The sequence below is a fragment of the Gracilinanus agilis genome, chromosome 3 (assembly GCF_016433145.1).
Source record: "Gracilinanus agilis isolate LMUSP501 chromosome 3, AgileGrace, whole genome shotgun sequence".
NCBI classification, from domain to species: Eukaryota; Metazoa; Chordata; class Mammalia; order Didelphimorphia; family Didelphidae; genus Gracilinanus; species Gracilinanus agilis.
The window spans coordinates 638,517,554-638,530,885 of record NC_058132.1 but is presented as its reverse complement, the minus strand read 5'-3'; the positions used below and the strand labels follow the sequence as shown (position 1 = coordinate 638,530,885).

Below are 13,332 nucleotides of genomic sequence, written 5' to 3'. Positions count from 1 at the left end.
TCCAGTGGTTCCCAAAACCAACATTGCCTTTGATTCCATTGTCTCCTAACAACTCCATAGCTCTCATTCCAATCCCCACTCACAATTTGGCTTTCTAACTATGGAGTCCTTCTCAGCTGCCTAAGAACAAGCACATCTTCTTCATTCTTGAATACTTACTATGCACCAGTCACTATGCTAAATGCTGGGGATGTAGAGAAAGATGATAAGGTGATCTCTTGCCTCAAGGAGTTTACATTCTAAAGAGGGAAACAAAATATAAACTACTATGTGTGGACAAGATAAATAAGAAGCAGTCTCCTAGGGAAGGCAGGAAGTAGGGTGGGTGTAGAGAAGGGCTCTTTGCAGAAGGTGGAATTTGAGTTGCCTGGAAGGAAGCCAGGGAAGCCAGGAGGCGGAGATGAGGGGGGAAAGCATGGGGGACAGGTGTGCTCTGGGAGGCTCTGAGCCTCTAGTTTAGATTATGTTATATACATTCATAGTGAACCCAGTCATTGCATTTTCACAATTTTCTCCAGCTCTATCCAGTAAGTAGCACATGGATAAAAATGAAGGCAGCCAATGATGGAAGTACTCCAAGTCTGGGGCTTGGCAAAGCATAATGGTGATAGGATAAGGAGCTCTTGAACTTGATTATGGAAAATAGTGCAGAGTCAAACTGATTCATGAAAAGGTTAAATTAAGGAAAGCAAAAGAGCTTAGCCAATGTGGGGGTGATGGCCTGGTGTTAACTTGGAAAATAAATACAGAACTTCCAAGTAGTCAGAAAACCCGCTCTTTAATCAAATAAACTTTGCAGTGATTCCCAAAGTGGGCACCACCACCCCCTGGTGGGTGCTGCAGCGATCCAAGGTGGTGGTGATGAACACAGGTGCATTTGGGGGCAGTGAATAACTGTAAGGGGGTGGTGATAGTATGTGACAGGGGGTGCTAAGTAATATTTTTTCTGGAAAGGGGGCGGTAGGCCAAAAAAGTTTGGGAACCACTGAAATAAAGGGATAGGCTCAAAAATCTGGGCACCACGCAGAATCATAAATGGAATTCCATACAGAACCAAAGGCTCTGGGAACCTTATCCCTGGGAGAAGACACCATACTAGATGCCAACTCCAAAGAGATACTGAACCTGAGAGTCTCTTAAACCCTTTTGGGAAGCTTACAAAGACTAACCACAAACAGGTATGTAGACCTCCTAACATTCAGCAGTTATGGCATTAGAGAATGGTCAGTTGTAACAAATTAAAGACAAGGGTCAAACTCAAGAGTTGGGCTTCAGGGGGAAGAACCTTTCATCCAATAGAGAAACCTCCAAAACAAAAAGGTGCTTAATATTCAAATCAAATAAGTGTGCTTGGCACTGGGGTTTCTCAAAAGTAAGGGTAAACTGAGTCATCCAGAACGCCATATTGACAGTTAGAGTTGCAGTAGAAGGGAGAACTGAGTAGCCTGAGGAACTGGGAAGCTATGATGTAGTCATATGTACTTGAAGATGTAATCACATGTGTGTTGAAATCCCATATTAAAAGGACAAGAGTTGAGGAGATGAAAAAGATGGTGAGTTGGGCACTGAATTCATTGAGGAAAGAAGAGAACTGGTAGAACTGAGGACTAGCAGATTATAATCATCAGAGTCATGATAAAGTTGGGCGATTAGCATGGATTGAATGAACCTGAAACAAGGAGAGGTTAATGAGTGGTAGCAATAGAGGGGGAGTTTGGAAGTAGCCATGGAAGACAAGGAGAGTTCTGACTTCCCCATCATGACCAGTGAAAGTTTGAATGAAAATCTGATCAGTGCTGGAAAGGGTGGCCAAGGAAGCTGTGTATCCAGGAGCGAGCCTGACTCAGTGAGTCAGAAGATGGAGGGAACATGAACAGAAAATTCTCAAGATAAAATCAAGAGTGTTACCAAGAACCGGGCAAACATTTCAAGAGAGCACAGTAGAAAGGAGCCAGTAGATGGAGAGGGGCATTGTGGGTTGGGGGAGATAGAATTGAGAGGAATGGGAGTTGGGAAATCAGTTGTGGGGAATGGAGTTTGCACAATGACATTAGGTGTTCAGAATCACTGGGACAGGGGACTGGGACTGGGTGGGAATGTGAATCACCAAGGAATAAATCAAGGCAGAAGATCAGTGATTGGAGGAATCCTTCAAATTGAGGGATGCAAGAGACTAGACTTTTCTAGGCTCTCTTGAATTCCAGCTTTGTGGTAGCTGATGGAGTCCCAAATGGCTAGATTCAAAACAGGCAGCAGCAGAAGAAAATACAATGTGGGAGTAGATAGCAATTCAGGTTGGGTCTGATCTGAGCAAGACTTTCTCAGTACTGAAGGAAGACCAAAGCCATAGACTGGAAATTGCTTTCTGAGATGTGTCTAGAATGAAGGGGCACAAGACAGAGAGCTGGTTCCTGAGTTGAACTCAGGACTTCCTTTAAAAGTCCTTACTTGATCTGTTCTATAGGTCCTACCTTTCATGGCTAATTCCCTTGAGAAAGTGACCTGCAGTCAGTGCTTCCAGTTCCTCTGGTTTCACCGTTTTTTAAATCCTTTGCAAACATAACTAACATGAAAATATGTTTTGCATGACTTCACATGTATAATTCATATCATATTGCTTGCCTTCTCAACGGGTGGAGGAAGGGTAGAAGGGAGAGAGAATTATTAAAAATTTTTTAAATGTATCCAAAAAAGCTATGTGACCCTGGGCAAGTCACTTAACCCTGTTGGCCTCAGTTTCCTCACCTGTAAAATGAGCTGAAGAAGGAAATGGCAAACTACTCCACTATCTGCCAAGAAAACCCCCAACAAGGTCATGAAAAGTTGTCTGTGACTGAAAACAAGTGCTTCAATTTCCTCAACTGTAAAATGAGGATAATAATAACTCTACACTGCTCCATTAAATAGCTTTCTAAATATAAAATTCTGGGATATCTACCACCATGGTTGGTAACTATATGCAAAACTCTAAGGACCTCATTCCTTGTGCTCTGACCACTTAAATCTCTTTCCCCTTGGATTCATATTATTCTCTGCACTTATAAGCCCTGAAGGTCAAATTCTTCCTCATTGGTGGCACTGGGCAAAGAAAAACTGAGCATTTTACTCTGACAAATGGCATTTCAAGTATTCAGTCTGTTCAGAAAGGGACAAAGAGGTTGTGAATTGTCGGCATCGCATTGGGTTTTTATTCAGGTAATCAATATTCTTTACCATGCCTGTCACCGCAGCGATAAGTCATTCCAATGAAAGAAAAGGACTTGACCTCTTTAGATTTCTCCATAAAACAAACTGAGTCATATTTCCTTCAAATGGTGTAGGAGGGTTTTTAGGTACTAACTTCCCAGATAAAATGTCTGGTGATTCCCCAGTTCCTTTCTTGGCCTCCAAATTACTTAAAAGCATTTTATATTGGTTATAGATTTTGGTCAAATGGATTTCTCTGCCTTTGAGGGAATAAGAGGAAAAGCGATGTTATTAAGCGCTACTATGGGTCAGGCTCCTGTTAATCAGTGGGGATACAAAATACAAGAGAGCAAGACAGTCCCTGTTCTGAAGGAGTTTACCTAGTAGCAAAGGAAGGTGACACTTCAAAGGGGAGTGATGACCAAGGAGAAGTGTTCTAAACAGGGAAGTCAGAGGGGTGGCGAGTGGAGGCTCAGGACAATTGACTGGCATGTCCATCTTGCTATCATGGATGTAGTTACTGTTCTTGAATCAGTTTGATAGCTCATTCTCATGCTAAATCTTCAAAGATCCAGTTGAACTATCCTCCCAGACCCCCACAGCCAGAAGCAACTTCTCTGAATCCCTGAGGTCCAATGGAAAGGATTTTGGATCTGGTAGGCTGTAGTCATGGACTCAAATCTCTGTTATGAACTACAGGGTTCTCCAGGTAAAAGGATTATGGATCATAGATTTAAAACTGGAAAGGACGTCAGTAGACATAAATTTCAACCCCTTATTTTATGGATGAGAAAACTGAGCCTGAGAACGATAAGGAGGTTTGCCCAAAGTCATTGCAAGAGGCAAGATTTGAACTCAGCTAGGTGGTGCAGTAGATGGAATGCCATGCTTGGAGTCAGGAAGACACATCTCCTCAATTTCAAATCTGGCCTGGGACACTTATTAGCTGTGGGATCCTGGACAAGTCATGTAATCCTATTTGCCTCAATTTCCTCATCTGTAAAATGAACTGGAGAAGTTCATTCAAGAACAGAACTCTTCCTTGCCCCATTTCGATTTTTATTTCTTTTTCTTTTTTTTTTGGCAAAGATACTAGAGAGTTTTGCTGTTTCCTCATCTGTAAAATGAACTGGAGAAGAAAACAGCAAAACTCTCCAGTATCTTTGCCAAAAAAAAAGAACAAGAAGAAGAAGAAGAAGAAGAAACAAAAATCTAAATGGGGTCAGGACGAGTTGGATATGACTGAACAAGAATATTAACAATAACAACAAATTTTCTTCCCACCCCAGTCCTCCTTAATCGTGATTGCTTGCTACCTGTGTGACTTTGGACACTTTGTTTAAGCATTCTGGACTTCACTTTCCTCATCTGTAAAATAAAAGGACTCAGCTCTAAGGCCACATCTGGCCCTCGCTCTATAATGCCATGATCCTATAACCCTTCAGCTTCCTTCTAGTGTTTGATCTTCTGATCCCTCCTTGCACTTTGCAAATCATACCATATATAATTATTATTTGTATATCGATATACCACAAAGCCCCACTAATCCTCATACCCCCTACAGAGCTTATAAAATAGCTCTAAGACAGAAGATGTTCAGTTAATGTTTGTAAAATGATGTGAGTGGGGCTTCAGTCTAGGGAAGCATCATTTTCCATCTGTAGCTCCACTTCAGGTCAATTAGATTATGCCTATTTCTCCAATGCAAAGAAAGTAATTGCAACCTCATTGTTTGTAAATCTGGATCCTGGATTAAACATTTATGTTGTCCATGCAGTGAGCAAAACTACACCAAGTCTTCCACCTCTAATGAAAATTTAATCAGAATCTGATAGCATGGGCTTATAGCAAGCCCAGAGCACCAATTGAGGGAGACCTGGCTACTTGAGAGTAGGGAGAAGCATATTGCAAACCACCATCTGTGGCAGCCAAATCTTTCTGTACCAGCAAGTACCTCTTGTCCCAATTTTTAATGACTTCTTTCAACTCGACTCTTTAGTATAGAAATGGGCAAAGAGGTCTGCCATGAGGATCATGGTTTCCAAGGGATGGAATTAGATGAAATAGCCAGAAAAATTTCAGAGCTTGGCAAATGGAGGGAAATCTTTAGTTATCATAGGTAAGATTTTTGCATTTCTCTAAACCATGGAAGACTTTGAATGTGATACCTTTCGTGTACTTGAGCAATCAACTTTTATTTTCTCTCCATGAACGTTTCTTTTTTCCAAGTGTTCTTTAAAAACATATCCGTGTATAATCATCTTGTGGAAGAATGTTTCTATAGACCTGAAAGACAATTGTTTCCTTGCTCTAAGAACAGGAGGAAGCTCTTTACTTGATGTTTTCTCTTTCATTTGTAGGTTGGAAATCAACAGTGCAACCCATCAGGTAACAATTTTCCTCCAAAGGTAGATTTTGTTCTTCTGCGATGGTTACATCAAATGATCACACTGAAAACATAATCCGAGCATCTCCCATGCATGTTGTATCATCTCTATACAATGGTAGTAGAGCATGTGAAAATGTAAATTGCTAGTATTAAAGATCTTTTCGTAGATTTCTTTTTTGACAGATCGTTGAGCACTTTCTTGCCTTTAAGAACATTTTTCTATCACTGAAAGCAACTTGTGGTTATTATTTAGAAACAATTATATTTAAAATCCAGACCCTCTACTGTCTGGAAATAACATTGGATTAGAAAGACTTGGTGCTTTAGGAATATTTGTAAAGTACTTTGCAGATCTATGGAAATGTCATTGGTTATAGGTCAGTTTGAAATCATTTGCTTTGATTTTATCATAGTTTTTAAAATAATAAAGGAGGGTAATCTGATTCATATTTTTAAGATATTCAAACATTATTCCAAGGTCAAAGCTGCAAGATGGCTTCCCTGAAGTCTAGAAAAAAATTATGACTTTTAATTTGTGTCTTTATACAGTTCATTCACAAATGGAAGCAACCACCAAATACTAGTATTTCTCCCTGCTGCTATTTGAATTTGATAATCTGAAAACAATACCTATTATTATTATTATTTTAAAATATAAACTTCTAATTCGTATGTTTGGAATAAACTTGGATTCAAGAGCCACGTCCCCAGCAGAGTCGAAATTGAAATACAGGAGGTGACATTTGTTTGTTAATCTTCAAATTATCAGATGGAAAACCAGGTTAGGCAGACAAGATTCAGAGGGCATTGAAAGGAATGTTCAGAAGGCGGATAAAGACATCTTTTCCAACATTTCCAACTGCAGTTTTGCAGCAAGATGGAAAAAAGTCTACTTCCTAGGAGTGTAAAGATGTTGTCATTTTTGATCTACAAAAAGTATTTCATCTCATCAATAACTTGCTTGATTCAGATGATTTTTCGAAGAGATAAGGAAGCCTCCTTCCACTCCCTCTTGGAATTTAGAGTTACTAGGAAGGCAGGTGTCTTTTTTTAAAGTGTCAGCCTGAGCCAGGGAAGGTCCCTTTAACGCTTCCTTTTGTTTCTGGGACACAGAAGGGATATTTGTTAAAAAATGAAGGAAGACAAAGGGAGGACTGATGCTAAGCTACACTGAAACACTGAGGGTGAAGTCAGGGATAGCCTGGGAGTGAATGAGTGAAAGGGCAATTCTCTCCAAGCTGTGAAATCTTTCCCCTGGCTGAGGGGGGAGCAAAGAAAGGAAAGAATCTGGCAGGAGTTACATTGTATGGTAGCCACAAAGATAAACTGAGTGTATTAGGGGAAAGAATTTAAAAGTCCTTCACGTCGATTTATAGAATGTTGTCTTTTGAAAACATTAAACAATGGCATTTCTCTCCTTCCCTAACATAATTTCAAACCAAGGTCTTGCTACTAATTATGTTTCCATGGTTACATTTAATCTCTATAGTCACATCAAACTTGTAGAAAGTCTTTCGAGAGAAACATTTATTTTTTCCCTTTTTCCAATGGGTATTCATAGTCTTTTTCATCCAGTTATAAATATGCAATAACAAAGAGTGCAGGATTTGAAGTCAGAAGCCTGGGTTCTGCCCCTGACTTCCCTACGTAGGAGAACAATGCGGGTGTAGTGGAAAGATGCTAGACTCATCATCCGAGGACCAAAGGTGACCATGGGCAAGTCATTTAGCTCTTCTGGGCCACAAGTTCCTCACGAATAAAATGAGAGGCATGGACAGGCTGACCGTTAAGGTCATCCTTTAATGATAGAAGAGTGACGATGTTTATGGGAGGAATAATAAATAAACCACACATCCTACACCCTGAGAGAGCCATAGGAGAAGGGCTAGTGCCTCGATCCCTACCTACCTTGGATTTATCAATATTCGCTCTGCATTTGCCTATCAGTGTATTTATTTTTTCTTCATTGGAACCTTATGCTCTTTGGGAGAAAGGATGGTTTCATTCTTTGCATTGATATCACCATTTTCTGGCATAGAGTCGGCAATCAATCAATCAATGCTTGTTGGTTGATTGATTCTAAATACAGAAAATAATCTTTCATGAGAAATCTCAATGAAAAAGAAAAGAAACTTACTTTCTCCCAAAATATGTAAGGTAAAATTAAAAAAAAATAAACCTCTTTTTTTCCATCTTAGAATCAAAATTGTGTATTGGTCCTAAGGCACAAAATTGTGTATTAGTCCTAAGGCAAAAATGAATGAAGGTTAAGTGACTTGCTCAGGGTCACACAGCTAAGGTGTTCCAATCTGAGTCTAGATTGGAACCCAGGATATCCAGTCTCTGGGGCTGGCTCTCAATCCACTGAGCTGCCCCCATTATGTAAGGTAAAATTGACAAATGATTATTGTTGTTGACATTTTGCTTTGTTGTGGGGGTAGGAAGACAGTGGAGAGAAATTCCAAGACCATCACAAATCTACTGATTCTGGTGCACCTCAAGATAAAGAACAAGGACGGTACCCATCAAAGATCCTTTATTCATTGCCTGAACCCTCTGTCACCTCGAAATGGGGCAGCTTTCCTGTCTCCCTAGCAATGGCCATGGTGAGTATAGCTTGTTAATTAAACATGGAGTGAAATGTAATCTCTTCAAAACAATGAGGCTGGGGAATCTTAGCTGGTGCCATATGAGAGTATTATTGAACATAGGGCTTCAGAGGGTTGTTATTGGTAAAAGGAGAATATAATTAAAATGATTTATTTATTATATTTTTTCAACACCAGGGCCATAGTACTGGGGAGATTTTAATTCTCCTTTCCTAAATGCTGACAGTCTCTATTTATATGCTTCCTCAATGTGCCATTTGCAAACACAAATAAACAACATATAATTTAATATACAGACTCCTGTCGACAAGTCCTTTTAGGGGAATCAAATTTTTTGAATTTTGCATAAATATAAATGAGCTAGGAGGAACATATCTCTCTGTTTTTTAGGACTCAGTCTTTAGAAGTTAACTAGTCCAACCCTTCGTCTTACATATGAGAAAAACTGAGACTCAGAAAAAGTAAGTGATTTTCCCAAGGTCTCACAGGTGTTAGTGTCAGTTTTTGAACCTAAGTTCATGGAGAACAAATCCAGCACTTCTTCTGTTACCCTACTTCTTCTGAACTTGTGATCTTAGAATTCCATATTGAGTTGGAATCCCGAGACTCTAGTTTGACGCCCACCATCTTGGCTAGAAGGGATCAATGGTGAATCCCATTCCTTGAGTCAAAAGTCCATTAATGCGGAGCTAGGTTCTAAGTCTTTTTTTAATATGTCGTGGTCATAGTGAATTAGACAGGACTACCAGATGCTTAGGACATCTATGTAGCACAGTGGTTAGAGTGCCAAGGCTGGAGTCAGGAAGATTCATCTTCCTAGTTGTATGACCCTGCTTGCCTCAGTTTCCTCATCTGTCAAATGAGCTAGGGAAGAAAATGGCAAGCCACTCCAGTATCTTTGCCAAGAAAACCCAAAATGGGGTCAGGAAGAGCCAGACACAACTGAAACAACTCAACAACCATAAGATGCATAGGAAAATTGTTATGACCCTCGTCTTAGATCAGGAGCTTTGGTGATTGTGTATTCCAAGCCCCTCATTTTATAGAAGAGGACATAAAGACCCTCCTTGATTCATTCAAGTTACTTTGAAGAATGCTTTCACCCTTATGGAGAAAATGGAAATAATGCTGAATTTAGAGTCAGAAGACTTAGGTTCAAATCTTCTCCGATTCTTACTTTCTACGTAATCTTGAACAAATCACTTTTCTCACTTTTCTCTTCACGTCAGTTGCTCGTTTGTTAAATAAAAGAGTTGGATTCAGTGGCTTCTGCCTCAACAAGTATAATCATACAATCTTTACCTATTTGATATCTCATGAATTCTGTGTTGAAGGATATTAATTTCCACCCCCCCCATTATATCAAATAGAGAAATAGCATCATATCTCTCATAAGACAAATGAGCTGGGTGACCCTGGCCAAATCACTTAATCTCACAGTGCTCAGGGCAACGAATTTCTCCAAACTGTAAGCTATATCGAAGTTGCCAATCTACGTGGGTAGAAGGAATTTCCACAAAAAGAACTTCTAGCCAATCAAACCAGAGACCAGAAGCAGCCTCCTGTCCCTACTTAAAAAAGAAGCAAATATATCTGAGAGGCAATAATATTCAAAGTCCTATACTCCATTGATTATAGGATCTGCTGGAAGTTCCATTCCCCACCCCTCAAAAGGCTGAAAATTAGATTAGCTTTATCAAGCTTATGCTGAAGACCTTTAAAATACAAATAAACAAAATTCAGAATAAAAATGGACTCCTATCAACAAATGAATGCATTTTGATGGTGCATTTTTTAACTTCATGAATTTTATTAACCTTTGTCAAAAAGAGGAGTTAGGGAAATATAAAATGGGGAGATCTGTACCCGATCGCTCTCTCATTTAGCCACAGATGCAAGCAGGATGTCACTGGAGATTTCCCCAAAGACTTTACTTAGGTCATCTTCACCTTTAAAAAGCCAGAGACAAAAGAATCCAAAGTGGGCATCCTGGAAAGAGAGGAAACCAAGCATCTAAATAATTGATTCTTTTTTTTTAATTGTATTTGGATTGATTCCCATTTGCAAGTCATGTGATCTAGCCTTTCTTTAACCAGCATGGCCATTAATGGCCCATACCCTTGGCCTCCAAGGCTATAAACTCTCTGGGGATGAACAGGATGTTCTAGAGGGGCTGGTTAGGAGGGAAGAATCTTGAAGCCTGACTAGCTCTAACTGACATTTTAGCCAGGCAAAATGTATGAAATTGAGAGCATCATGACCCACTCACTGAGAAATTCCCCTTTGCCTCAGTGCTGACTTGACCTGTATGTGTGGAGTAAGAATACACATTTTTGTGGGAGGTTGGATACACTGGTTGTCTGGAGAGGAGAGGATCCATAAAGTGTTCTCCCCTCTCAAGAACTACCCTACTCTTTTGTCCAACAAGCTCTTCTCAACCCAAGCCCTTCCACCTTCACCCCTACACTCCACCATGCTACTTTATTTTGTTTCCTAGCCCTGGGGGAAAATGGGTAATAGATATTGGGTTTTTGGCACTTTCCTATTCCACTATTTTTCTTCTTCCAAAAATATTCTTCCCTGAGCTCCTGTTCCGAGGCCTAATCTATGTTCTATTCTGACAGGATATTACAGTAAAAATAACATTTATAGACATTTATACTGTACTTTAAGGCTTACAGATGCATTTTTCCTAACATTTGTTTGTTGAAGGAGATTTTGATTTATTCTGCTTAGCCCCATTGGGAAGAACAAGGAGCAATTAACAGAAATTGCAAAGAGATAAATTGAGGTCTGATATTAATAGAAAAGCTTTCTAATAATGAATGGAAGCTTCTCCTTCCTTAGAGATGTTATGCAGAAGGAACACAGAGACCACTTGTTGGGAAGTGAGTCCTTTCGGATATGAGTTGAACCAAATGATGAGTTCCAATTCTCAAATTCTGTAAATAATACAATGAGGCACATACTCCTTCTTTTACTCCTCATTGTATTGAAGGAGACAGTGGTAGAGTAGGAATCAGAGAACTTCAGTTCAATTTCCACTTCTGCCACTTAATTCTATACATGACTATGGGCAGACTGTTGACTCCCTGGGTCTCAGTTTCCTTATCTGTAAAGTGGGTGGAGAGAGTTGGACTAGATAGTCTCTTTGGTCCCTTCTGACTCTAGATCTATGAATCTCTGAAAACGAGGTTGGGAGAAGTTAAGGGATTTGTCCAGAATCACAACGAGTAAGCAATAAAGGAGGAATTCTAACTCAGGTCTCTCTTGACTTCAAATACAACTTTCATAGAATCAGAAGTCATCTAGTCCAACCTATATCCAAAAGGAATTTCCAGTACAGTTTATCCAACAAGGGTTCTTCAAGACTTTCCTTACTGACTTTTAACCAGAAGAAATCCATCTTTCTCTATTACTCCATAGAAATGACCTCCAACTAGCTGGTTGTCATCAATAAATATGGTAGAACCTGTAGCATACTTCTCATAAGGGTAAGACATTTTTTTCCATGTGCAAGATCCCATCTTAGAGGGAGTTAGGTAGAATAGTGAATCTTTGGCTGGATTTTGAGTCAGGAAGGCCTCCGTTTAAATCTTGTGTCAGGCAATTACTAGTTATGTGACTTTGGGTCAGAACCTAGGAAAGTCTCTCTTAGCCTCAGTTTTTTCATCTGTAAAAAGAGAGTAAAAACAGTACCAATCTCATAGGGTTGTTGTGAGGTTCAAATGAGATAAAATTTAGAGTATTATATAAATGTTAGCTCTGATTACTATTATTATCTTAACACCTTCAACATTGTCCAGGAGTAGACAGGCATTCTTAATTTTTTTTTGTGACCTGGACTACTAGCATAGCCTGAAAAAATCTAGGGACTCCGTCTCCAAATAATGTTTTTGTGATAGCTATGTAGCTCAATAGGAAGAGAGACTGGCCTAGAAAGGGGAGGTCCCGGGTTCACTTTCAAACTCATGTACTTCTTAGTTGTGTGACCCTGGGCAAGTCATTTAACCCCAATTTCCTAGTCCTTATTGCTCTTCTGCTTTGAAACCGATGCTTAATATTGATTCTAAGATGGAAGGTAAGGATTTAAAACAAATTAATTAATAACATTTTAAATGCATAAAATAAAGCTTATAGGATTAGAAAGGAAACCAGTTTTATTGAAATAATTCTAAAATTTTTAAAATTAAATTCATAATTTCAAGTTAAGAACTTCTGATGTAAAAGAACTATTCAAAGCATTAGAAATCTTCCATACATTATTAAGTCAACCAAAAGAGCTTACATCCTCTCTAGATTAGTTTCAGGTCTTCTTCTAGAATTGGGATGCTACTAGTCTCTTCTCTGCCTTTGCCATATTTTTGGTATTAAAAAACAAGCAAACATCCAATTTGCTCATTAAAAGATTCATCCCTCTCTTCTTTAGGGCCTACGAAAGATCTTATTTGGAAATACAGTCCATGTCTTCAGCCCCGACTGGAAAAAATCATATTTCAAGTTCCATGAACCTTCTTCAGACCTATCCTATGCTCTGGAAATGGGAAAGGTAACCAGCTAAATAGTCACAATCCAAATAAAGAACTGTGATTCCATAGAGCTATGTTCCCCAAAGGAACATAGCAGCCACATAAATTCATGGAACTCACAATTATCCTTTTATATTGCTTTTCTTGGAACAGTAACATAATATGGTCCTATAGTTTGACAAATTCAAAAACTCAGTCAGTCAATAAATTTTTTTGAGCATCAGATATGTACTAGGCTGGAGAAGAAAATGGCAAACCATTCCAATATCTTTGCCAAGAAAATCCCATGGGCAGTATTAGCTTGGACGGGCTTTGGGAGATAGTGGAAGACAGACAAGCTTGACATGCTATGGTTCAGAGGGTTAGGAAGAGTCAGACCCAGCTGAACAAGAAGATGTACCAGGCATTGTGCTAAATACTAGGGATACACAGAAAGACAAAAGGCAATCACTGATCTCAAGGAGCTCACAGTGTGATATAAAACCATTATATACAAACAAGCAATGTAGAGAGAATAAATTGGAAGGCTAGTGCATTAGGGAGACTGGGAAAGGCTACTTAAAGAGGGAAGGATTTTAGCTGAGACTTGAAGAAAGCCAGAGAAGCCAGGAGGTGCTGA

At 39.3% G+C, this 13,332-nt stretch overlaps 1 protein-coding gene across 1 annotated transcript in view; it reads left to right on the top strand.

Annotated features, from left to right (window-relative positions):
* The first annotated feature begins 5,192 nt into the window (after positions 1 to 5,192).
* MINDY4B (MINDY family member 4B) overlaps positions 5,193 to 13,332 on the top strand; it is a 48,471-nt gene continuing 40,331 nt past the window's right edge. Inside the window, exons 1-4 of the mRNA XM_044669472.1 lie at positions 5,193 to 5,305; positions 5,547 to 5,574; positions 8,032 to 8,181; positions 12,614 to 12,733. Of these exons, the coding sequence (XP_044525407.1) occupies positions 5,193 to 5,305; positions 5,547 to 5,574; positions 8,032 to 8,181; positions 12,614 to 12,733 (411 nt within the window). The remainder of the gene's footprint in view (positions 5,306 to 5,546; positions 5,575 to 8,031; positions 8,182 to 12,613; positions 12,734 to 13,332) is intronic.